At 38.9% G+C, this 23515-nt stretch overlaps 2 protein-coding genes across 4 annotated transcripts in view; both read right to left on the bottom strand.

Moving 5' to 3' along the window:
* Positions 1 to 724: 724 nt before the first annotated feature.
* The window catches only part of LOC146453031 (uncharacterized), a 41329-nt gene continuing 18538 nt past the window's right edge, over positions 725 to 23515 (bottom strand). Inside the window, exon 6 of the transcript XR_014859599.1 lies at positions 725 to 1729. The gene's annotated coding sequence lies outside the window, so the exon portion shown is untranslated. The remainder of the gene's footprint in view (positions 1730 to 23515) is intronic.
* LOC146453032 (uncharacterized) overlaps positions 725 to 23515 on the bottom strand; it is a 29033-nt gene continuing 6242 nt past the window's right edge. For 2 of the 3 annotated variants that reach the window (XM_085097114.1, XM_085097115.1), the window contains exons 2-4: positions 21289 to 21777; positions 20040 to 20271; positions 725 to 2834 (exon numbers count right to left, since the gene is read on the bottom strand). In XM_085097114.1, coding sequence (XP_084953240.1) covers positions 2536 to 2834; positions 20040 to 20271; positions 21289 to 21708 — 951 coding nt within the window. In that variant the 5' untranslated portion in view covers positions 21709 to 21777 and the 3' untranslated portion in view covers positions 725 to 2535. Of the gene's footprint in view, positions 2835 to 18754; positions 19214 to 20039; positions 20272 to 21288; positions 21778 to 23515 lie in introns of all 3 variants that reach the window. The other variant, XR_014859600.1, reaches the window with a different exon arrangement.

The following is a 23515-nucleotide window of genomic DNA, read 5'->3' as shown; positions in this document are numbered from 1 at the left end:
GAAATCGCGAAAATTAGTAAGAATAAGGTAGTTTCTAAAGAACCTGTGGTGCTGCGCAGAGTGGGAACGATTGTTTTTGTTGTTGTTTTTGTTGTTGTTGTTGTGAGTTGATCAGTTCTGATAGTTTGGCCACCGAAAAGAGATTTAAGCGCTGACGTTTCGAGCGTTACGGCCATCTCCGCTTATCGCTCGAAACGTCAGCATTCGAATCTCTTTACGGGGTCAAAATAATCTCATCCCAACAAAAAATTAACATTGCATACCAATGAGTATATATCATTAGTTGAAAAGACTGACGAGTCTAAAATTGTCAATATTTTTCTGTTTAATCAGACCAGGCAGATAACTACCGATTCTGACATGGAACAACGGCGAAAGCTAGATTGAATTGTTTACCCTTCTGATCTCTCAAAATATGAGTGTGTTCGCCTCATTTACGCGAAATAGGGCAGGCGAATTAAACTTCTGGGGCCAGTTATTCAAACAGAGTCTAACTAAGGCCACGACTTAAGACAATTTATCGGCATCCAAATCTGTTTATAAGTGTGTAGTGTAGCGTGTTGTGGAGGGTTTAATAGCTATTTAAGAAAGCCTTCTAATTGTCGCTTGCCTTCTTTTGTAAGAAGTCTTTTCACCAATGATGAAAATTTTTGTTGCGGTTGTTGAATTTGACCTCTTGTTGCGATTTGTATAAGCCTGCTTCCAGGTTCGGTCGTAATCAGAATTCAGTTTCATCTTTTATTGAAAATACAGTACAACTTAAGTGCGTCCCGTATTTATATTACATATAGGCGTTACTGACGTTAGACGCTATTGTCGCTTACTTACTTACTTACTTACTTACTCTCTTTCCTGTCGCATTGAACTGTCATTGTCAGTGCAGAGTAACAAGCAATTGCCCTCCGCACCAAAAGAAAGCGGGGTTGTTAGCACTCGAACAAGAAAAACGTAGCGCCCTGAATTCAAACTTATCGCTCTGCGTGCGCTAAATTTTAGCATTGATACTACCTAACAACTAAATACATTACCTTTTACAAATATGAGTAAATTGATAGCGAAGCTATACTAATTCTTTTATAGACTGATATGTCCGTTTCTATAATATATGTATATACAAGTCTAGTTTACTTGCTCAGCCTGGAATCAGTTCATCCGGTGAGAAATACGTAAACAACTATAAAACCTATCATTACAGGGCCCTGTGATATTTGAACGATATGTTAATCAAAGATTGCTCTAAGGCAACTTAAACTATACTCGATCTACTTCCTACCAGTTCATACTACTAACTAGCCCTACTGTTTCACATAACAGTAAAAAGTATCGGCAAAAAGCTTTACGGTTGGAATCGCTTGTCAGTAATAGACAGATGCGATAGCGAGCCGCTCAAACAAAGCACAACCGTAAAAGCAATGGCAATATTGCTAAAGAAAACCTCATGAAGTCTGATCGATATACACTAATAACTGAGTTGCTCCACGTAGTCAGGTCTAAATAACAATCTTCTCCTTACCAAAAAGCATGTTAACTGTTGCCTTAAAAGGGCTTTATCCTCAGCTTTATGCATTACAAACTGCAGCCATAAATGAATGACATTGGTTCTTGTACTACAAGCCAAAGTGACACCATAACGGTCGAAATATTAAAAATACCTCTTAAGCCTAGTTTTGACTAACGACGCAAGCACAACGCGCAAGCATAAGAATGCGTGTTTCACCGTGAAAAAGGCCTCGACTCAAGCATAAGCACAAGCACAGGCACAAATCTTTTTCCTTTTCTTGTGCTTTTTTTCTTGTGTCAGTTACTGCGCGTTCGTTTTCACTCGACATAAAGCTCTTATGCTTGTGCTGGTGATTGCGCCTTAGAAGCTTGCCATGCGTCACTAGTGAAAACCAGGCTTTAAGGTCACGGACGAATAACAAAACAAAAAGGCGATAATTAATGACGCTGGTTAACACTGTGAGCTCTCACAACCCAGAACGCAATTCCCCTTCTGTGGTTCCCTTTTCCAAACGCTTTGGAATAGGGAAAAGTAATGAAAATTGATCAGTCGGGTCTCAATTACCTTGCCCTCAGTAATAACAATAATAATAATAATAATAATAATAATAATAATAATAATAATAATAATAATAATAATAATAATAATATATCAACAGGGAGCCCACGTCACAAAATGTGGTTTTTAGTGAGGCCCTGCATAAATCTAAAGAAAGAGTACAAAACAAATTACAAATATAGCTATCTAAAAATAAGGGGTAAAAAGGGTAAGATCGATAAAAGAGTCTACATGTTTCTAATAAGACGTCTTGAGAAAACTTAGTTGAGAAAACTTAGTTACCTTATCCTACTTAACACGTCAGTCTTACTTTATAAGTAGATTAATAAGTAGATTTTATGAAGCTCTTAACAATGCTCGATATGAAAACTACAAACCTGTTTTCTAAAAGAGTTTGTTTTTGGTCTGTTACTCGCGTCTTTTAGTGAGCTAGGCGCCTGGGGTCGAGGCAGGCTGACGCTGACATTTACGAAATGTCACTCCCAGTGATCATGAGGTCGTTGGGACGAGGCGTAACGCGATACATCGAAGTCCAACACACGAAGCTGCTTCTTCAACAAGGGCAGTGTCACCTCGACATCTCGTTTTATATCTTTTGCAAGCAGTTCCGCTTTCTGCAAGTCGTTGTGCTTGAACTCTTTGCATTCGGTTAAGAGCTTCCTGTTGTTGAGAAAACTCTGTGCCTTTTGCTTGCAGAAGGCTACCGCGGCAACTAAGAAGCTTGCCAGTGCCATGTAAGTCTTCATCCCCTTGTCACCATCCCAAAGATACAAAACTTGAGAGAGAGAAAAAGAAAACAGAAAAAGGTCTATACTTTATCAGCCAAAATAACGCTATGAGTTCCCAATTTCATGATTGGGAACGCATTGTGCCCTAACTCCCGATACGAACCTAGGAGCTTTGCAATAGGAAAAAGAAATGAAAATAGATCATCTGAAACTCAGCCAGTCTATGTAAATCCTCTAGTCGGGGCATAAGGAAATGTTCATTTTTTTAGGGTTGGCGAGAAGAGAGGGAGGCAAAACGTTTGCAGGGGGGCCATGAAATTTTTGCCTTTCTTTTTAGGCGCTCAAAACAGTTTATAATAAGCTTGGTCATGTATATTTATCAAATACCAAAATACTGTTCACAGTCCTATTTATCGTTTTCATCTTTATCTGTTTGCAAATGGTTTGATACCATATATAAAGAATAAATATTTCACTATCAAACCAAGAGTAAACTAGAACAATGCGAATATGCTATCAGACAAGTGTTAACATGTGGGAGTACAAATCATATATCAGACAAAGTACTTTAAATTGAAAATACCGTGGAAAACTTAAAACACCAAAAAAGAAATCAAAAGAAAATAATTGTAAACGAAGGCATACAAATAACTATACAACATGGAATTTTCTTCATTGCGTACCCCTTTCAGAATTAACAGTCCTTAGTCTGTTTTGTCTGTTTTCCTTAACTTTTGACCTACGATCCTTTGCCCTCACCAGCCGACTCCGAGGCTAAGTTCCCTAAGACCATTCATTAGCTAAAAAAAACTATTTGTATCTAGACACACATCGAATCTTGTGCACGAAAAAGGACTAAAATAACGTAAACTTACAGCCTGCGGAAAAGACAGCTGCCATGATCCCCATAATTCCAACGATGAGAAGATTACGAGCAGACATAGTCGATTTTTTTGCTCAAAGTTGAAGGCGAGCGTTAGCCTCTCGTACACAAGTGAAGTAATCCTCGCATGAATCTACATCACACTTCGTAGTAACAAACCCCGTTTCCAGTTTCTTGTTTTCAGTATTCGAGATCTTGTAGTCATCTTCAATAGCTCTTTGGATCTGCGTAATTTTCATCGGGACATAATTAATTTCCACGCATGCGCCAAGTGCTTTGGATTAGGACCTCGCCCTGATGCCATGGTCACTGCCCCTTGCCATACCCTTCCCCTTAACATATTTATCGGCGATCCGATAAATAAATAAATAAATAAATAAATAAATAAATAATTAAATAAAAATAAACTAGAGTGGGCTCCTCTTTCGATTTCCAGTAACTGAATGGTTTGCACAAAAGGGAAACAGGTTCCACGTTTTTGACATCATCGCAGTCGTACCTATACCATTTTTTAAATTCATTTTTCCACCTGAAGAGTTATTCTGAAACCGAGCTTTCTAAGGAATAAATTGGATCATTAACTAGTAGGTTTTAGCGTCCTGTGTCAAGGCTGAACTAACTTAAATGCAATCGGAAACTAATGATGAAAATAAAACAAACAGTCACATATTCTTTAAAGGGGGAGTGTTACGCAAATTTGCTGTCACTTCAAAACCTAAAAATGTTTGTCTGGTTTGTCTGTCAGCAGAAACAATGAAATAATTGTCTAGTTTTGTTATAAATTATCCCCCAGTGCAATAAAACTGTCGATTAGTGCCTGTGACCAGAGACAGAGAAGTTCGGTATGGATTGAAACTTGAAAAATTTTGTTTACAAAATGCGCGAGCACAGATCACGAGTTGTTCCTTTCAAGAATTGAGTTGATTTCTTTCCTCTCGTCATTTTAGAATTATTTGGAAGCTGATTAAAGGTTTTATTTCATCATTTTTAACAAAAGATATCATGATACTTTCCCTTTAAGTCAGTATGTGTGTACTATTGATGTCACGAAAACTACAGACTTTGCTCAGAAGTAAACCGATTTTCTTTAGAAAATAAGGTAAGCTGTGAATAAATAATTGCACATGTGACTACTTGAACATTCCGGCTCACTTTGACAACAGCAACAGCGGCAGCAGGAGTGACAGTATATAGCAAAAATAACAACAACAGCAAGTAAACGTACCGTCCATTTCAAGTTTCCAACAACTTGTTCCACCTTTTTGAGCTTCTTTTCAACGCCCTCAAGGTTCCGCTTCATCCAGTCAAAATTGTCTCGCAGTTCTTTCAGAATTTCTTCTTCCATTTTGATGACATCAGTAAAGGTCTGCAAGGTAGTCATCAGGAATACAAACGCGAATCTTGCCACTGCTTGCAAGGTACTGGTGATGGTTTGAAGTTTGCTTCCCTTTGGCGGAGCGGGGGGACACGCTTCATTTATTACCAATTGCAAGAACTGATGACGTAAATTTTCGGACACTTGAGCCTTTAGATCTGGGTTTTGCTTCAAGAGTTTCGCTATCTCTGCCGCAAGATCACCTTCGTTGTTGAGGTCTTGTACAGGAAGGCGGAAATCTTCACGGGCTCTCTGATCTGCCATCATCTTAGAATGGAGGAACTGTGAGTAGGAATAGGCTGCTGTTCGCCGATCAACTACTTCTGCGTATCAGATCTACGCAACAACAAGAGAACGCAGAATTAGAATTGACAATAATGCGAGTGATTGTAGCCAAACTCACTTCACGATCTTAGTTAATAATGACAATTAATTGGAAGGATTTTTCCACGAAGTCGAGACACATTAAACGCGTCGTTACCGGCACAGCTAAGAGTTCAGGGAAAGTGGTTAAAATTTGAATATGACGGCTGTTAAAATTTTTGAAGTATTCGGCCATTGAGCCTCTTACATTTTTATCAGGAAGGTTTTACGACATCGTTCGTCTATCTTTCATCTCAAAGCTATCTCTAAGTCTCCACCTGAAACCACTTCGAACGCCTTAAAGCAAACTCACAAAACCATCAATGACTTTAGCTTCGATAAAGAAGATTCCCGCATTATGACTCCTTTTATTTTTATTGTCTAAATTTTTATTATTAATAATCTATCTCCTTTTAGTCTCCTTAATCATTCATATGTAATACACATGCGCACACAATTTGTTACATACTTTTTTGTTATTATTTTCTTTTTGTAAATTCGTTAGTTTACTTTAACCAGGTCCAAATCAGCCTTTGGCTGCCAGATTGTAAACCTGCGTTATACATACATACATACATACATACATACATACATACATACATACATACATACATACATACATACATACATACATACATACATACATACATACATACATACTTTATTGCCCCTTGGGGGGCTCTTCCGCCATACATAAAAATAATGATAAAAATAATGATAATAATAATAATAATAATAATAATAATAATAATAATAATAATAATAATAATAATAATAATAATAAGCAAGCAAGAACGAACAAGAACAAATTGGAGAACTGAAAGTAGTGAAACAGTTCAGTGATGATGTCGGTATGGAATTTGGACTTTGGCCAAAGCCAGTTTCAAGAAAGGTAAACTTACCTTAACTGGAAACATTAGTAATAGATGTTGATGCAGAAATACAAGTGTTGGACCAGGAAGGAGTATACAAATACCGTACCTGAGTGTAGATGAAAGTGATGGTATCCAACACAGCAAAATTAAATGAAAGAGAAGATACGAAAAGAATATAATAGGAGAGTAAGATCGATCCTAAGAACTGAGCTTAATGGAAGAAACAAAATGGAAGCTATCAATAGTCTTGCAGTCCCAGTTGTGCAATACAGTTTTGGCATCATTGGCTGGAAAATCTCAGATCTGAAGAAGATTAACACATAAACACGCAAACTATTGAACATGCAGAAGATATTACACCATAAAGGAGATGTGGAAAGGCTGTACATCCCAAGAAAAGATGGAGGAAGGGGCCTGACCGATGTAGAAACAGCATTCAAAACAGCAACAATAGGGCTTGATCATTATCTGAAGCACAAAGAAGGGCGATATCCAAAGCAGGTGCTGGAACATGAACGATCTAACGCCAGAAATTCAATAACCAAGAACGCCAGTAACAATGCCAGAGTTTGAGAACAGAGAAGATAAATCAGCCTCAGAAAATGCTAAGGCCCTGAAACACATATTCAAGTCCAAGAAGAAAAGTAGAAAGACAAAGCATTGCATGGCCAGTATCCCAAGACCCTAGAGAAGCCCCACGTAGGCACAATCACCACCAACAAATGGTTGTCAAGCAATTTGAAAGGAGAAACAGAGGGACTACTTATGGCAGCTCAAGACCAGGCAATAAACACCAGAAACTACCAGAAAGTAATATGTGGCCAACAAATTGAGAGCAAATGCAGAATGTGTTCGCAACAGGAAGAGACAGTGGACCATATTGTATCTGGATGTGAGGTATTAGCTAAAACAGAGTACATCTCCAGGCACAATAATGCTGCAGCATATCTCCATTGGACGGAGTATCTGTAAAGATCATGATGTCAAGATTACAGACAAATGGTACCAACACGCACCAGAGACTGTGATGCACAATAAAGAAAACAACATCATCATCGTGTGGGACATGCCAGTCAATACTGATAGAACTATAACAGCGAACAGACCAGACATCATTGTTAAAGATTCAGTATAAACTCCACCTGCAAACTGATTGATATGTCTGTCCCACCAGATAGAAACATCGCACTGAAGGACACCGAAAAGAAAAACAAATACAAAGACCTAGAACTAGAAATACAGAGAATGTGGCAAATGAAAACCATAGTGATCCCTGTAGTTGTTGGTGCGCTTGGTACAGTAAAGATGGGGATGGTAGAAAACATCAAGAAAGTATCAGAGAGAGCTACTGTGACAGAGATTCAAAAGATCTGCATGCTGGGATCTGCGCGAATCCTCCGAAAGGTGCTTAGTATCTGAATAAAATGATTGACTTGAGTGACTGATGCCCCAGGTGCATGGTTTGCGCCCGGCTGATGCACAAAATGAACACCAGCAAACACTGTGATAGCAGAGATAACAACAACAACAATAATAATAATAATAATAATAATAATAATAATAATAATAATAATAATAATAATAATAATAATAATCTGCACTCAAGAAGACAGCTCACCCAATCCCCGGCCGAAGTAAGCTCGGGGACAATTCCCGGCTGTTCAGGTTCGGAAACGCTTTGCGAATAAAAACTTTATTCAAATAGAAATTGAAAGTGTATAGGTCTCCAAAGGGCTTTTCCCCTTTGTCTCCAGTTACATACTGCGAATATTGAGAGAAAACAAAAGGTGAATTTCTCAGAAAAACATGAAGTTTGCCATCACAACTGGTATCTGCACTCTATCATAAAACAAATGATTTAATGTTAGGCTGGGTTAGGTTCTTTTAGGAGGCCTTAATTACTCCTCTCCTGGTGCACGATTATTTTCTTTTTCCTCGCAAGGCGTAGCTACGTCACTCATGACAACAAATTTGTTCTGTTTCAACTCAGCGCCGAATATCCATCTCTTGGGCCGCTTCATGTGGTACATTATCACTCCAGGCTTCACCATGTAGCAAGCTCTGCTGTACCTTGAGATTTTACTTTAACCGCTCAAAATATACCGACTCAAATTGATTCAGACATCGTGCCACAACCAGACAACAGTGTTGCGCCTTGCCTTACTTGGTACATAGTGTATGGGCCGCAAGGTTCTTGAAACCGAGGCGATCTTAGTCATCTTCTCTCTCCTCTCCATCATATTATTACACGGTAAATTCTTGAACTACGATTATTTGTAGAATTCTTTCCTGATCGAGTGCTGAAAGTTAAGCCGATGTATTCTGATACCCCGATTTCCGGGAAACCCTTTCCAACCGTAAGTATGGATTTTAAAATCAACTGACTGTGATGTTATCTCAAGTTCTTTACTTCTCTCTCTTTTTATGGGCGCTAGAGAGTAACTTTCAACAGTGTCAATTTTGGTAGAAACGTACGCTCTAAAACAATACAACTTACCTTTTCAACGTTTCTGTTCAATCACAGGAAACAGTATAAATCAGCTAGTTAAATGTAATTTTTAGCCTCCAATAAAACCCGATAAAACAACTTTCGTAGTCAGGAGTCCAAGACAACGTAAAATGAAATGTGGCGGAAAAGTAAAGGGCGCCAAAATAATCTCCCGTTCAATATATTAACCTCAAACCACGTGAACTTGATCTATAATCTGATTGGCTAAATATCTTTTCGACTCTATGAACCAAGGTAAATTTTCTAGGTATAGAGAATGTAAAGGAAATGACAGATTGTTTATGTTCCCAAATTAAAAAAAAAATAAATGAAATACTTGTACTCAATTAATACTCAAGTAAAAGGCGCACTTGCAAGCTCATATTTCCTCAGCTCTGGCTCTCTAAACCATCTATAAGGTGCTTCAATGTGTGTTTTAAAAATATATAGAAAGTTTTCTGTTTCTCAATGTCAAGAGGCGGATACTCTCGAACATGTTAGGACATCTTAGTATTGAAGAATAAGTTTAGCACTCGAAACACATGGGAACCAGTGACTGATGATCAATCCGGAGTGAAATAATGGCATGCTGGTTAGCTGCCATGTTTAGAAGACGTGTCCAGACATTGATTCTGAGATCTAAACTGTGAATCCAAACAATCGAGCTCCACTTAGCCATAGACGCCCGCGTGATGAGTTCACAGGCGCGCGGAAACATTTACTACCATTTTCGGAACCTCCTTTGACAGCGGGGACAAGACTGTTAAGTGACTGTGATGGCTTCTTAGACATCTTTCCAGTCTTTAATATAAATTTAATTTAGAAAACGAACCCTGCTGCCATTTTGGAATTCTAAGCATACTGTGAGTATCAAAATAGCTTGATCTAGGGTTATTTTTCTGTCCCCTTCCGTTTTCAAGATAAACTCGTAAGTAAACATATCTTTTCCTTTCCTTCATTCGGCAAAATCCTGGAGACGCGTCTGAAAAACAAAAGCGCATTCTCTTGCCTTCTCTTTTTTTAATTTTATATAACAACTGAAACTCGCCCGAATCGTACATCATTGAAAGGGTCTCTGTTAGGTATGGGGTCATATCATCTTTCTTCATACAATAGTACCCTAAATAACGTCTGGATCCAAGCTGATGGACCTTGGAAAGGGAGAATCCGCCGCTAGGAGTTCAACCTTTAATATGCTGCCGCTGGAGTTCCTTAATGTTCAAGCGCGGAGTGCGAGCTTTTCCTAAGCCCCTCTCCCCCCTCCCCCCCCCCCCCCCCACCTAAACTAGTTGTTTTAAGGGGAGTCTTCTCGAAGCTATTCGTTTTCATCCCCTCTTTCTATGCTTGCTGAGCAGTCTATAGACTTTCTCAAACTGTCCATTTTCGTGGGAGTCCAGTCAGGCGAATATAAATAAGACGACTCGAGGCAAGTCTAAGCAGGCTTGTTCTTGCGAGGTCTTTTATTTGAACGGTCACATACATCTTTAGGAATGCGCTCAGGGACTCATGATCAAACGTGAGCTGAAAAGCTTTGCCCTACTAGATTTCACAAGTCAACCGTGCTAGCGAAAACTGTACTTCTCATCAACTTTGACTCAGTGGAGGATCATACTTAGGGATTTCATCCACACACTCAGACTTAAGAATCACCTTGTACAGTAACAACTACAAGTGAACACGTGGAGTTTCAGAATATGTAGCTCATTTTAATTGTCGAATGTTCGCAGCAGTGAGCGTACACCAAACCACTCAAAAGTTTAATAGAACACAAACTTTACCCTGCATGGGAAAGTATATTGAACTGCTTGAGAGCATCAATCGAATCTTTTTTTTAATAATTGGCGTTTGTTGTTGTTTTATTGGAATTTCCACGAAGAGCTTTACCTCAGGGCAGGTGCTGTTGATTCTAGGAATTGAAGAACATGGATGAGCCGAGTTTAGTCAGGGATCTTAGAGTGTTTTTAAATCTTCATAAAGCTGATCAGAAGTCACGTCAACCGTGCCGGATTGGAAAAGGCATTCTAATTTCACTGAAGATTGTTCTGATAAAATGCTCAGAGATGAGTCATGGGGTGAATTTCCCAGAAAAGAGACAGTCAAAAGAAAATCGTTTGCATTACAGTTCCGGAACTGAAAACGAACTGTCACCTTCCTCGGGCTTTCATAGAATTTTACTAAAATATTGATATAATAATTGAGGTTGTAAATGGAATAAAATAATCGAGATTAAAGTAAAAGTAACTCAGACATTTCCGAGAAACGACATGTACAGTTCAAAGTGAAATTGAATTCTGTGCGCAACGAACTAAAACACTTTCACCTTTAATACTTTTGCTTCCGGCTTACTACCGCGCTTTTGGACGGACGAAGCGACTAGATTTTGGGAGAGCCCAGCCAAATTAACTTTAGAGCCATAACGAAAATCAATTTATCGAGGTAACTGTTCCCCCTATTGAATCTTGTCAAGAAATCGTTCACTCAGTAATTCCCAGAAACAAATGTAAATTTTCACTGTTCTATTCTCCTTCAGTACACACAATATATCGTATAGTAAAAACAACTACTCCGCACTAGAAATTCTGACAGAAATAGAACGAGATGTATACAAAACAAACTAATGATCTGAACCGATGCTCTTGCTACCAATTTTTGAGAACGAAAGTTTAAGGTTTGCACTAAGAAAGACTGACGGTCACGAAGATGTCGCTTCTTTCAGTCCACTGTAACACATTTGACTTTCGCTTTAAACTTGCTTAGGTTTCGCAATCGTCTAGGGCATATCAAACGCATCATTTTGCGTAAAGGAAACAAATAGCAAGTTAGTTACTTTCGGTGCTACTGGTTCTGTGGTACTGAACGTTTAAGCTTCACTCGCCGGGTTCGTATCAAATATTCTCGCTTATCCGACGGTACCAAAAAACCTACTTCACAATACACAGGACTTTATAGGAATTGATGGGCTCGCCATGTCCTGGCGCGAATCTTACTGAAACTTAAAAAACAAATTACAACAGTATCAATGACTTACCTACGAAGCTTCTATTCACAGGCTAATCCGTCAATTTGTCCTTTTTTGAGAAGAGTGGACGACTCGAAGGCACAAGTGCTTCGGTGGGCAAGTTTCGATTTATTACAAAGACGTCACGTGCCTAAGTTATTAAAGTCAATTTTTTTGCGAGTTGCGTTACTATTCCAAGAAATTTTCAATTGAAATCCACCCACACGGGTGTGCTTGCACCTTGACTGTATGAACAGTCTTTTAATATGCAGGTCATTTGTCTCACTGAAGCAAGTTCCGAGTAGTTGTCCATATTTCCAAACTCGACTGTTCAACTCTATTAAACATTGCCGACTTCTCTTTTTAAAAGCTGAGCCCGGTGTCTCCTGGTCAAGCTTATTGGCCAGATAAACACAAGTGGACGGTCTCTAGATACGGTATAGATTACTTCGTGGAAAGTACGCGCGTACGGTGTTTCACACAACTTGTTGACGAATCAGAAATCGAACGAGTGAGCGCATAATACAAAACAACGAGTGCGTAAACACCGTCCTTACAAAGCCTGCCTCCTCCTCAGGGGCTTCGTTTCGCATTTTGGTCAAAGGCGACCGCGAAACGCCAGTGACGAAGCGCGGTGACGAAGCGCTAAGGACCACGGGAAGGAGAATGAAGAGAGAGAAGCTTCCGTTACGCTACTTGACGTCATACCGGATAACGTGATGACCGAGTCACACAGATACAGACCTGACTCACGTTTACTATTGAATCGTGGTTGAGGCTCGGATGATTTACGTTAAAGTTATGATCTTTCGGGCTCGCTTCACAATCTATTCCGGGAATCTGTCCCCCAAAGCGTAATTTCTTCGCCGCCATACTTCTTAGAAGTTATTCTTTCTATTTACCGCTTCAAAAAGGATTTTTTTCTTTCTGAAAACGGCATATTACCATTTTGAGGCGGGAAATTAACACGGCCACCAACAACAAAAAGCCTTTTTTCTCTGCCCTAGTAAGACCTACAAATATCTAAGTTGGTTTTCAAGAAGGTGGCTACAGACGTTAAGCACATTTTGAGACTTTCTAGGCTGAAGGGATATGCTTGTCATTAACAAGACTTCAGTTGGGTGCATCACAAGAAAGTAAGGTTAAAGGCTGGTATGGGAGAGTAAAGAGTGGCGTTTCTTTGGAATTATACATGGCATTGACAGTCTGCATGAAATGAAACATGACCTGTGAGCTTCCTACAAAACGTGTTACAAGTGAGCAACAGTTAACCCCGCCAAGTCCGCCAACGCATCTAAATTGTCACCCCAAACCCGGTCTTTTAGCGCTCAAATTCAGTTTTCTTCTTGCTTCTTGCACTTAGCTTGCTTCAGAGCAAGACAGCATAGGGTTTTCACTTATAATGTGGCGCGGGCTATGTTTCCCATTGCAAGCCAGTTTTCTCTTGTTTTCGTTCTACCAATTCTGTCATTAAAAACTGTGCCTTCAAACCCTCGCTGGTAAAAGTAAAAGCTACTCAAACACAGACGTTTGCTAGCGTGTATCAGGCTTTGATGTGTTTTTCTCCATTACCTTCGGTGAAATCTTCTGAAAAATATTTTTGTTTCACAAACGTCTATTAATGATCCTTGCTTTCTATGTACTTATTGACCTGAAATTCAATGGGAAATGATAGAAACGAATATCTCAAGAAAAGTTAAGAAAAACTGTTATTTATGTAGACACCTTCTGGAAAGTCAGCTCAGATATACGCGCAGATAATGCGGGATTCTGATTGCATGGGCCGTGTTTGCTGCAGACAATCGGAACTTCAGAGGACAAAAACCTCCCTTCTAAGGGAGAAAAGGGTTACCTTATTCTTGCTAATTTTCGCGCGTACTTAATTTCGCGAAAATTCGGGAGCTGAATTTCGCGAGGATTAATTTTCGCGATTGCAGGGGAAATTAGAGAAAAAGTGTCCTAAATTTCGCGATGTGTCAGTGTTTTATTTTCTTAAGGCGATTCCCCTGTTTTGCACTGCACACCTCTTCTGCGCATAACAGTCGACCCTTCTTTTTCGTTTAAGTAATTTCTCAGTGGCCATTTGTATGAAGACAGAAAACATGCAAACGCAAATAAATTTAATGTACGAACTATCTACAGTACCTGTGATCGGGGAGCTGCCTTTTTTTTAACTCGACCCAGTCTTCTCTCGTCCGTAAAGATTTTCAAACAGGATTTTCGCGCTTTGAGGATCAATAGCTCGACAACGAGCACGGTGACCCCCACTTTTTAATGCATGAATTTAAATTACACAACGTCATTTGCAATATGTCTCGATTTCAAGAAAAGTTTAAAATTCTGCTTTAAGTTATTTTGATTTTAAGGCTGTAAAAAACAAGTCTTTAGATAGCGCTGGGTGTGTACGTATGCAGAGAATTCTTGATTTTTTTACATGATGAATAACTCTTATAAAACTAAGATGGTTTTTAAAAATGTATTTCAGAGTCTTTATTGTTGAACTTCTCTCATAACTTAATCCAGAAGTGCCTTTTTCAGAAATTCTAGTGCCCCTTTCTTCTTACTAGGGTTACAAGTTCTGAGACCCTCGTCAGTCGCAAAGTTGCTGTAAAGGCCATCCATGTTGTGCAAAAATGAGCCTGGTGACCCTTATTTTTTTTCTTGCATTTATTTAATATACGTAACATGATTACTAACTGGATGAAGTTTGAGAAGTTTTTTGTTACTTGTTCTTTTAAGGGGGAATCACCATAAGCCCTGAGCTTGGGGCACTTGTCACAAAGAATAAGGAAATACTGGAAGGATACAAAGATCTGGTTCAATCTAATAGACAACAAGGAGCCTACAAATGGAAACTTATTTGATGACTGCTCCAAAAACGTTTTGGCTGAATTACGAGCTTAAGAAAATAGCGAACTGTAGGAAGAGTGCTAGTCGAAAACAAGACCGGGAAGATTTGTGCAAGATAGTTCAGTTTTACTTCAGAAAAAGTTACCACCAGGCCCGATTAACTTTTAGAACATTTAAAATTCTTGTTTTGGTATATGAAATGTATTAAATTTCGCGATTTCCTCATTTCAACGATTTCAATCGTGAAAATTAGTGGGAATAAGGTAATTTCTAAAGGAACTATGGTGCTGCCTTGGTAGGAGAGTGTAAAACGAATGTTTTTGTTATTGTTGTTGTTGTTAAGTTGTTGTTGTGAGTTGATCAGTTCTGATACTTTGGCCACCGAGAAGAGATTTTTAGCGCTGACGTTTCGAACGTTACGGCTTGTCGCTTAATTCTCGAAACGTCAGCATTCGACTCTCTTTACGGGGATAAAATGACCTCATTGATAAAAGTCAACAAGGATTTAATTGTTCTTTTTGCTATACTATGCAATTTGAAGTGGCAAAAAAATTAGCATTGCATACCAATGAGTATTTATCATTACTGAGTTGAAAAGACAAACGAGTCTCAAATTGTCATTTTTTTTCTATTTAATCAGTGCAGGTAGATAACTGCCGATTCTGACATGAAACAACGGCGATAGCTAGAACTTGTTTACCCTTCTGACCTCTAAAAATATGAGTGCGTTCGCCTCATATGGGAAATAGGGCAGGCAAACTAAACTTCTGGGGCCAGTTGTTTAAACAGAGTCTAACTTAGGCCAAGACTTAAGACAATTCGTGGGCCTCCGTCCAAATGTTTTTTAAGTGGTTTATTTTAAGTAGATAACTAGTTAACTTTTCTGGTTTGGGCTACAAGCCTTCTTGTTACCGTCAGCAGTAGACAATGTTTAGATATGATTGTTGGCAAAATTAAAAATGGCTTAGAACGTGGTTTTGTTAAACACCACTAAACTGTCTTTTAAAAACTGACCCCTGAAGTTAAGTGCGGAACACAAATAACAAAGATTTTTAAGCCTTCTAGTGTAAAAACAGGACGCACCTGATTATCTAAGTAGCACTTAGGCCTAGGGCAAACGTCGAATCTAAGTCGCGTCGAATTTATTAATAATAGGTTCGACAAAGAGTCGACCTAATTCCAGTGTGGTAGCAAACGTCGAACCTGCGTCGACCCTAATTCTCAAGTTGCACTTCGTGAAACACGGGAATAAGCACGTATCCCCGTGCTATTAGGGACCTTACGAAAACACGCCACAACACAAAAAGATTAATGAGCAAAAACAATCGCTCTGCACGTGCGTTTTAAATTTTGGTACATTTCTTTGTCGTCCTCTGCAAAACAACAACGTGAAATGACCAAATTCAAGGTTTTGTAGAGAACGTGAACCCACGGGAGTGAATTTTTCATTCTCTTCCTTAACTTGAACGGTACTCCTACCAATTTGGTTCCTGGCTAGTTTGTCGTTTGTGTATACAAGTTGAATGAGTTAAAATAATCGCGAAGTAGCACAAAGGAAATAAAGTTATACTTTCAAATGACGTTTGCGTTGGTGTCACCGTCTTGCATTCGTAAGGTCCCTATTCACTCGATGTGCGGCTAGTTATTGCTAGGACTTGCTAGCGAAATGCCTAAATACAGTGCTCGTCGGGCTCTTCTTTGGCAATTAATTGCGAAAAATAGAAAGAAAACACTCAAACATTGAGCATTTATTGCAAATAGGCAATTCGCATTTCAATCATTTATATTTAGTGTTCATGAAACACGAAAAACACATTTCCATCACGCTGTGCGATGTCAGCAATGACTCTCGATAGCTCGCCATTTCTGGTCGCGAAATTGTCTTTGTACAGCGCATGCTCGTCAGGGGGGGAAATAGCGTTTGGCAGATGGGGGAGTCGGTATTTTTGTGACTTTTGCGCAGTCCATCACATTTGAATCAATTATTTTGTAATTTGCATGATTTATGAATTGAGTTCAGCGCGTGTTTAGAACGGCGTTTGCTGTAACGCCGAACCACTGTCGCATTATCCGACTTGGCAAGTCGAACTTATGCTGGAGTCGAACCAATTAATTTGAGTCGAACTTAATTGCGGCAAACGTCGCACCATTCATGCGCCTATTTCAAAATTAATAGGTTCGACGAATTAAGTTCGACTAAGATTCGACGTTTGCCCTAGGCCTTAGTGGTAAAGTCTCTGTTAAATGAGGCTGGAAAGCTTATTTTCTCCAATAATTCATTAAATTTCATTGTTTTCCGTCCCTGGCTTAATTATTTCCAGTTTAGTCTAGGAAACATTTCTGCTTCTTGTCAGATGCAGTTTACTTGTGTGTAGCGTGTTGTGGAGGATTTAAAAACGGTATAAGCCCAATTGTCGCTTGTCTTTTTTTGTAAGAAGTCTTTTCACCAATGATGAAAATTTTTTGTTGCGGTTGTTCTGAATTTGACCTTTTGTTGCGAGTTGTACAAGCCTGCTTCCAGGTTCGGTCGTAATCAGAATTCAGTTTCATCTTTTATTGAAAACACAGTTCAAATTAAGTGCGTCCCGTATTTACATTTCATTAAGTCACACTAAAATGACTTAATAGGCACAGCCAGACGTTACTGACTTTAAACGTTCTTGTAGTTACTGTCACGTCTTACGGCTCTTACCTTCGTAAAATAAAATCGCCGGCTTACTTACTTACTTACTTACATGCTTACTCACTCACTCACTCACTCACTCACTCACTCACTCACTCACTCACTCACTCACTCACTTGCTCGCTCGCTTGCTTGCTTGCTTACTTATTTACTTACTTGGACGTTTAAGACTTCTATAGCGTAAATATGACCATTCTCGCTTCCCGTCTCCTTCCTGGTGCAATGAACTGGGTTGGTCAGTGCAGAGTTACATGCAATTGCCCTCAGTACCAAAAGAAAGCAGGGTTGTCAGCTCTCGAACGAGAAAAACGTAAATTCAAATTTATCTCTCGGTGTGCGCTGAATTTTAGCAATGACACCACCTAAAAACTAATACATTACCTTTTACGAATATGAGTAAATTGTCAACGAAGCTATACTTTTTCTTTTATAGACTGATATGTCTGTTTCTATAATACATTTATATACACGTCTAGTAGTTAGAAGTTACTTAGCCTAGAATCAGTTCATCCAGTGAGAAATACATAAACAACTATAAAACCTGTCATTGCAGGACCCTGTGTTATTTGAACGATATCGTAATCAAAGATTGCCCTGAGGCAACTCAAACTATACTCTACTTCCTACCAATTCATACTTCTAACCTAACCTTACTGTTTCACATTAATGAAAACCATCGGTATAAAGCTTTGCGGTTGGAATTGCTTGTTTAACGGACAGATGCGGAAGCGGGCCGCTCAAACAAACCACAACCGTGAAAGCAATGAAAATATTGCTAAAGAAAACCTCATGAAGTCCGATGTACACTGATGACTGAGTTCCTCCACTGAAGTCAGGTCTAAATAGTAATCTTCTCCTTACCGAAAAGCATGTTAACTGTTGCCTTAAAAAGGCTTTATCCTCAGCTTTATGCATTAAACACGGCAGCCATAAATGAATGAAACTGGTTCTTGTATACTAAAAGCCAATGTGAGACCATAACGGTCGAAAATTTAAAAGAACTCTCAAGCCTGGTTTTCACTCGCGACGCAAGCACAGACGTAAGCACAAGCGCAATCATAAGAATGCTTATTTCACCGTGAAAACGGCCTCGACGCAAGCATAAGCACAAGGATCAAAATGTTTCCTTTTCTTGTGCTTTTTTTTTCTTCTTTTTTTTTTTTCTCACTTGACATAAAGCTCTTTTGCTTGTGCTTGTGGTTGCGCTCATTGCTTGCAATACGTCGCTAGTGAAAACCAGGCTTTAAGGTCACGGCTGAATAACAAAATAAAAAGGCGATACTTAATGAGGCTGGTTAACACTGTGAGCTCTCATAACCCAGAACGCATTTTCCCCTACTGTAGTTCCCTATTCCAAAGGCTTAGGAATAGGGAAAAGTAACGAAAAGCGCCGATCAGTCGGGTCTTACCTTGCTCTCAGTTACCTTACCTTACTTATCACCTCAGTCTTACTTTGAAGATTTATTCTCCTGACTTAATTTTATATTAAGTAGATTTTAGGAAGCTCTTTACAATGCTTCAATATGAAAACTCCAAACCTGTTTTTTTAAAAGAGTTTGTTTTTGGTGTGTTACTCGCGTTTTTTAGTGTAGCCAGGCGCCTGGGGTCAAGGCAGGCTGACATTTACGAAACGTCACTCCCAGTGATCATGAGGTCGCTGGGAATCCAACACACGAAGCTGCTTCTTCAACAAGGGCAGTGTCACCTCGACATCTCGTGTTATATCTTTTGTAAGCAGTCCCGCTTTCTGCAAGTCGTTGTGCTTGAACTCTTCGCATTCGGTTAACAGCTTCCTGTTGTTGAGAAAACTCTGTGCCTTTTGCCGGCAGAAGGCTACCGCAGCAACTAAGAAGCCTGCCAGCGGTGCGAAGTAAGTCTTCATCCCCTTGTCACCATCCCAAAGATACAAAACTTGAGAGAGAGAAAAAGAAAACAGAAGTAAGTCTATACTTTATCAGCCAAAATAACGCTATGAGTTCCCAACTTCATGACTCGGAACGCATTGTGCCCTAACTCCCGATACGAACCTAGGAGCTTTGCAATAGGAAAAAGAAATGAAAATAGATCATCTGAAACTCAGCCAGTCTATGTAAATCCTCTACTCGGGACATAAGGAAATGTTCATTTTTTTAGGGTTGGCGAGAAGAGAGGGAGGCAAAACGTTTGCAGGGGGGCCATGAAAGTTTTGCCTTTCTTTTTAGGCGCTCAAAACAGTTTATAATAAGCTTGGTCATGTATATTTATCAAATACCAAAATACTGTTCACAGTCCTATTTATCGTTTTCATCTTTATCTGTTTGCAAATGGCTTGATACCATATATAAAGAATAAAAATTTCACTATCAAATCAAGAGTAAACTAGAACAATGCAAATATGCTATCAGACAAGTGTTAACATGTGGGAGTACAAACGATATATCAGACAAAGTACTTTAAATTGAAAATACCGTGGAAAACTTAAAACACCAAAAAAGAAATCAAAAGAAAATAATTGTAAACGAAGACATACAAATAACTATATAACATGGAATTTTCTTCATTGCGTACCCCTTTCAGAATCAACAGTCCTTAGTCCGTTTTGTCTGTTTTCCTTAACTTTTGACCCACGATCCTTTGCCCTCACCAGCCGACTCCGAAGCTAAGTTCCCTAAGACCATTCATTAGCTAAAAAACTATTTGTATCTAAACACACACCGAATCTTGTGCACGAAAAAGGACTAAAATAACGTAAACTTACAGCCTGCGGAAAGGACAGCTGCCGTGATCAACATAATTCCAACGATGAGAAGATTACGAGCAGACATAGTCGATTTTTTTGCTCGAAGTTGAAGGCGGGCGTTGGCTTCTCGTACACAAGTGAAGTAATCCTCGCATGAATCTACATCACACTTCGTAGTAACAATCTCCGTTTCAAGTTTCTTGTTTTCAGTATTCGAGATCTTGTAGTCATCTTCGATAGCTCTTTGGATCTGCGTAATTTTCATCGGGACAAAATTAATTTGCACGCATGCGCCAAGTGCTTTGAATTAGGACCTCGCCCTGTTGCCATGGTCACTGCCCCTTGCCATACCCTTTTCCTTTAGCATATTTATCGGCGATCCGATAAATAAATAAGTAAATAAATAAATAAAAATAAACCAGAATGGGCTCCTTTTTCGACTTCCAGTAACTGAATGGTTCACACAGAAGAAAAACAGGTTCCACGTTTTGGACATCATCGCAGTCGTACTATACCATTTTTAAATCCATTTTTCCACCTGAAGAGTTATTCTGAAACCAAGCTTTCTAAGAAATAAATTGGATCATTAACTAGTAGGTTTTAGCGTCCTGTGTCAAGGCTGAACTAACTTAAATACAATCGGAAACTAATGATGAAAATAAAACAACCAATCACATATTCTTTAAAGGGGAAGTGCCACGCAAATTTGCTGTCACTTTAAAAACTAAAAATGTTTGTCTGTCAGCAGAAACAATGAAATAATTGTCTAGTTTTGTTATAAATTATCCTCCCAGTGCAATAAAACTGTCGATTAGTGCCTGTGCCCAGAGACAGAGAAGGTCGGTATGGATTGAAACTTGAAAATTGTTTGGCTAATGTTTTTCAAGTTCTCGCCAGTTTTGTTTACAAAATGCGTTAGAACAGATCACGAGTTGTTCCTTTCAAGAATTGAGTTGATTTATTTCCTCTCGTCATTCTAGAATTATTTGGAAGCTGATTGAAGGTTTTATTTCATCATTTGTAACAAAAGATATCATGATACTTTCCCTTTAAGTCAGTATGTGTGTACTATTGATGTCACGAAAACTACAGACTTTGCTCAGAAGTAAACCGATTTTCGCTAGAAAATAAGGTAAGCTGGAAATAAATAATTGCACATGTGACTACCTGAACATTCCGGCTCATTTCGACAACAGCAATAGCGGCAGCATTAGTGACAGTATATAGCAAAAATAACAACAATAACAACAACAGCAAGTAAACGTACCTTCCATTTCAAGTTTCCAACAACTTGTTCCACCTTCTTGAGCTTCTTTTCAACGCCCTCAAGGTTCCGCTTCATGCAGTCAAAATTGTCTCGCAGTTCTTTCAGAATTTCTTCTTCCATTTTGATGACATCGATAAAAGTCTGCAAGGTGGTCATCAGGAATACAAACACGAATCTTGCCACTGCTTGCAAGGTACTGGTGATGGTTTGAAGTTTGCTTCCCTTTGGCGGAGCGCGGGGACACGCTTCATTTATTACCAATTGCAAGAACTGATGACGTAAATTTTCGGACACTTGAGCCTTTAGATCTGGGTTTTGCTTCAAGAGTTTCGCTATCTCTGCCGCAAGATCAGCTTCGTTGTTGAGGTCTGGTACAGGAGGGCGGAAAGAATCTTCACGGACTCTCTGGTCTGCCATCATCTTAGAATGGAGGAACTGTGAGTAGGAATAAGCTGCTGTTCGCCGATCAACAACTTCTGCGTATCAGATCTACGCAACAACAAGAGAACACAGAATTAGAACTGAGCATATAGTGATTGTAGCCAAACTCACTTCACGATCTTAGTTAATAATGACAATTAATTGGAAGTATTATTCCTCGAAGTCGAGACACATTACACGCGTCGTTACCGGCACAGCTAAGAGGTAAGGGAAAGTGGCCAAACTTTGGAAATGGCGGCTGTTAAAGTTTTTGAAGTATTCGGCCATTGAGCCTCTTACATTTGTATCAGCAGGAAGGTTTTACGACATCGTTCGTCTATCTTTCATCTCAAAGCGATCTTTGAGTCTCCACATGAAACCACTTCGAAAGCCTTAAGCAAATTTACGAAACCATCAATGACGTTAGCTTCGATAAAGAAGATTCCCGCATTATGAACGAGAATGACTCCTTTTATTATTATTGACTAAATTTTTATCCTTAATAATCTATCTCCTTTTAGTCTCCTTAATCATACATATGTAATACACATGCGCACACGATTTGTTACATACTTTTTTGTTATTATTTTCTTTTTGTAAATTCGTTAGTTTACTTTAACCAGGTCCAAATCAGGCTTTGGCTGCCAGATTGTAAACCTGAGTCATACATACATACATACATACATACATACATACATACATACATACATACATACATACATACATTATTGTATAGCTCCCCTTAGGGGGCCCTTCTATGTATAGCTCCCCTTGAGGGGCTCTTCCGCCATGCATGAAAATAAAAAAAAATAATAATAAAAAGGATTTACATTTGGATGATAAAATAGAGCGAAAGCAAAAAAAATACGATTAAAAAAAAGTCTATAAATTAAAAAGATTTTTAAAAAGTCTCAAATAATAATAATATTAATAATAATAATAATAATAATAATAATAATAATAATAATAATAATAATAATAATAATAAGCAAGCAAGAACAAACAAGAACAAATTGGAGAACTGAAACTAGTGAAACAGTTCAGTGATGATGTCGGTATGGAATTTGGACTTTGGCAGAAGACAGTTTCAAGAAAGGTAAACTGACCATAGTTATAGATGTTGATACAGAAATACAAGAGCTGGACCAGGGAGGAGTATACAAATACCTGGGTGTAGATGAAAGTGATGGTATCCAGCACAGCAAAATGAAAGAGAAGATACGAAAAGAATGTAATAGAGTAAGATCGATCCTAAGAACTGAGCTAAATGGAAGAAACAAAATGGAAGCTATCAATAGCCTTGGAGTCCCAGTTGTGCAATACAGTTTTGGCATCATTGACTGGAAAATCTCAGATCTGAAGAAGATTGACACAAAAACACGCAAACTATTGAACATGCAAAAGATGTTACACCATAAAGCAGATGTGGAAGGGCTGTACATCCCAAGAAAAGATGGATGGAGGGGCCTGACTGATGTAGAAACAGCATTCAGAACAGCAACAATAGGGCTTGATCATTATCTGAAGCACAAAGAAGGGCGATATCCAAAGCAGGTGCTTGAACATGAAAGATCTAACGCAAAAATTCAATAACCAAGAACGCCACTAAGTTCAAAAGGGAAGTAACAATGCCAGAGTTTGAGAACAGAGAAGATAAATCAGCCTCAGAAAATGCTAAGGGCCTGAAACACATATTCAAGTCTAAGATGAAATCAATGAAAGAAGAAAAGTGGAAAGACAAGGCATTGCATGGCCAGTATCCCAAGATCCTAGAGAAGCCCCACGTAGACACAATCACCACCAACAA

Source organism: Pavona decussata, unplaced genomic scaffold, assembly GCF_977016875.1.
Source record: "Pavona decussata unplaced genomic scaffold, jaPavDecu1.1 SCAFFOLD_353, whole genome shotgun sequence".
Classification (NCBI taxonomy): Eukaryota; Metazoa; Cnidaria; class Anthozoa; order Scleractinia; family Agariciidae; genus Pavona; species Pavona decussata.
This window is presented reverse-complemented; position numbering and strand designations above follow the sequence as displayed.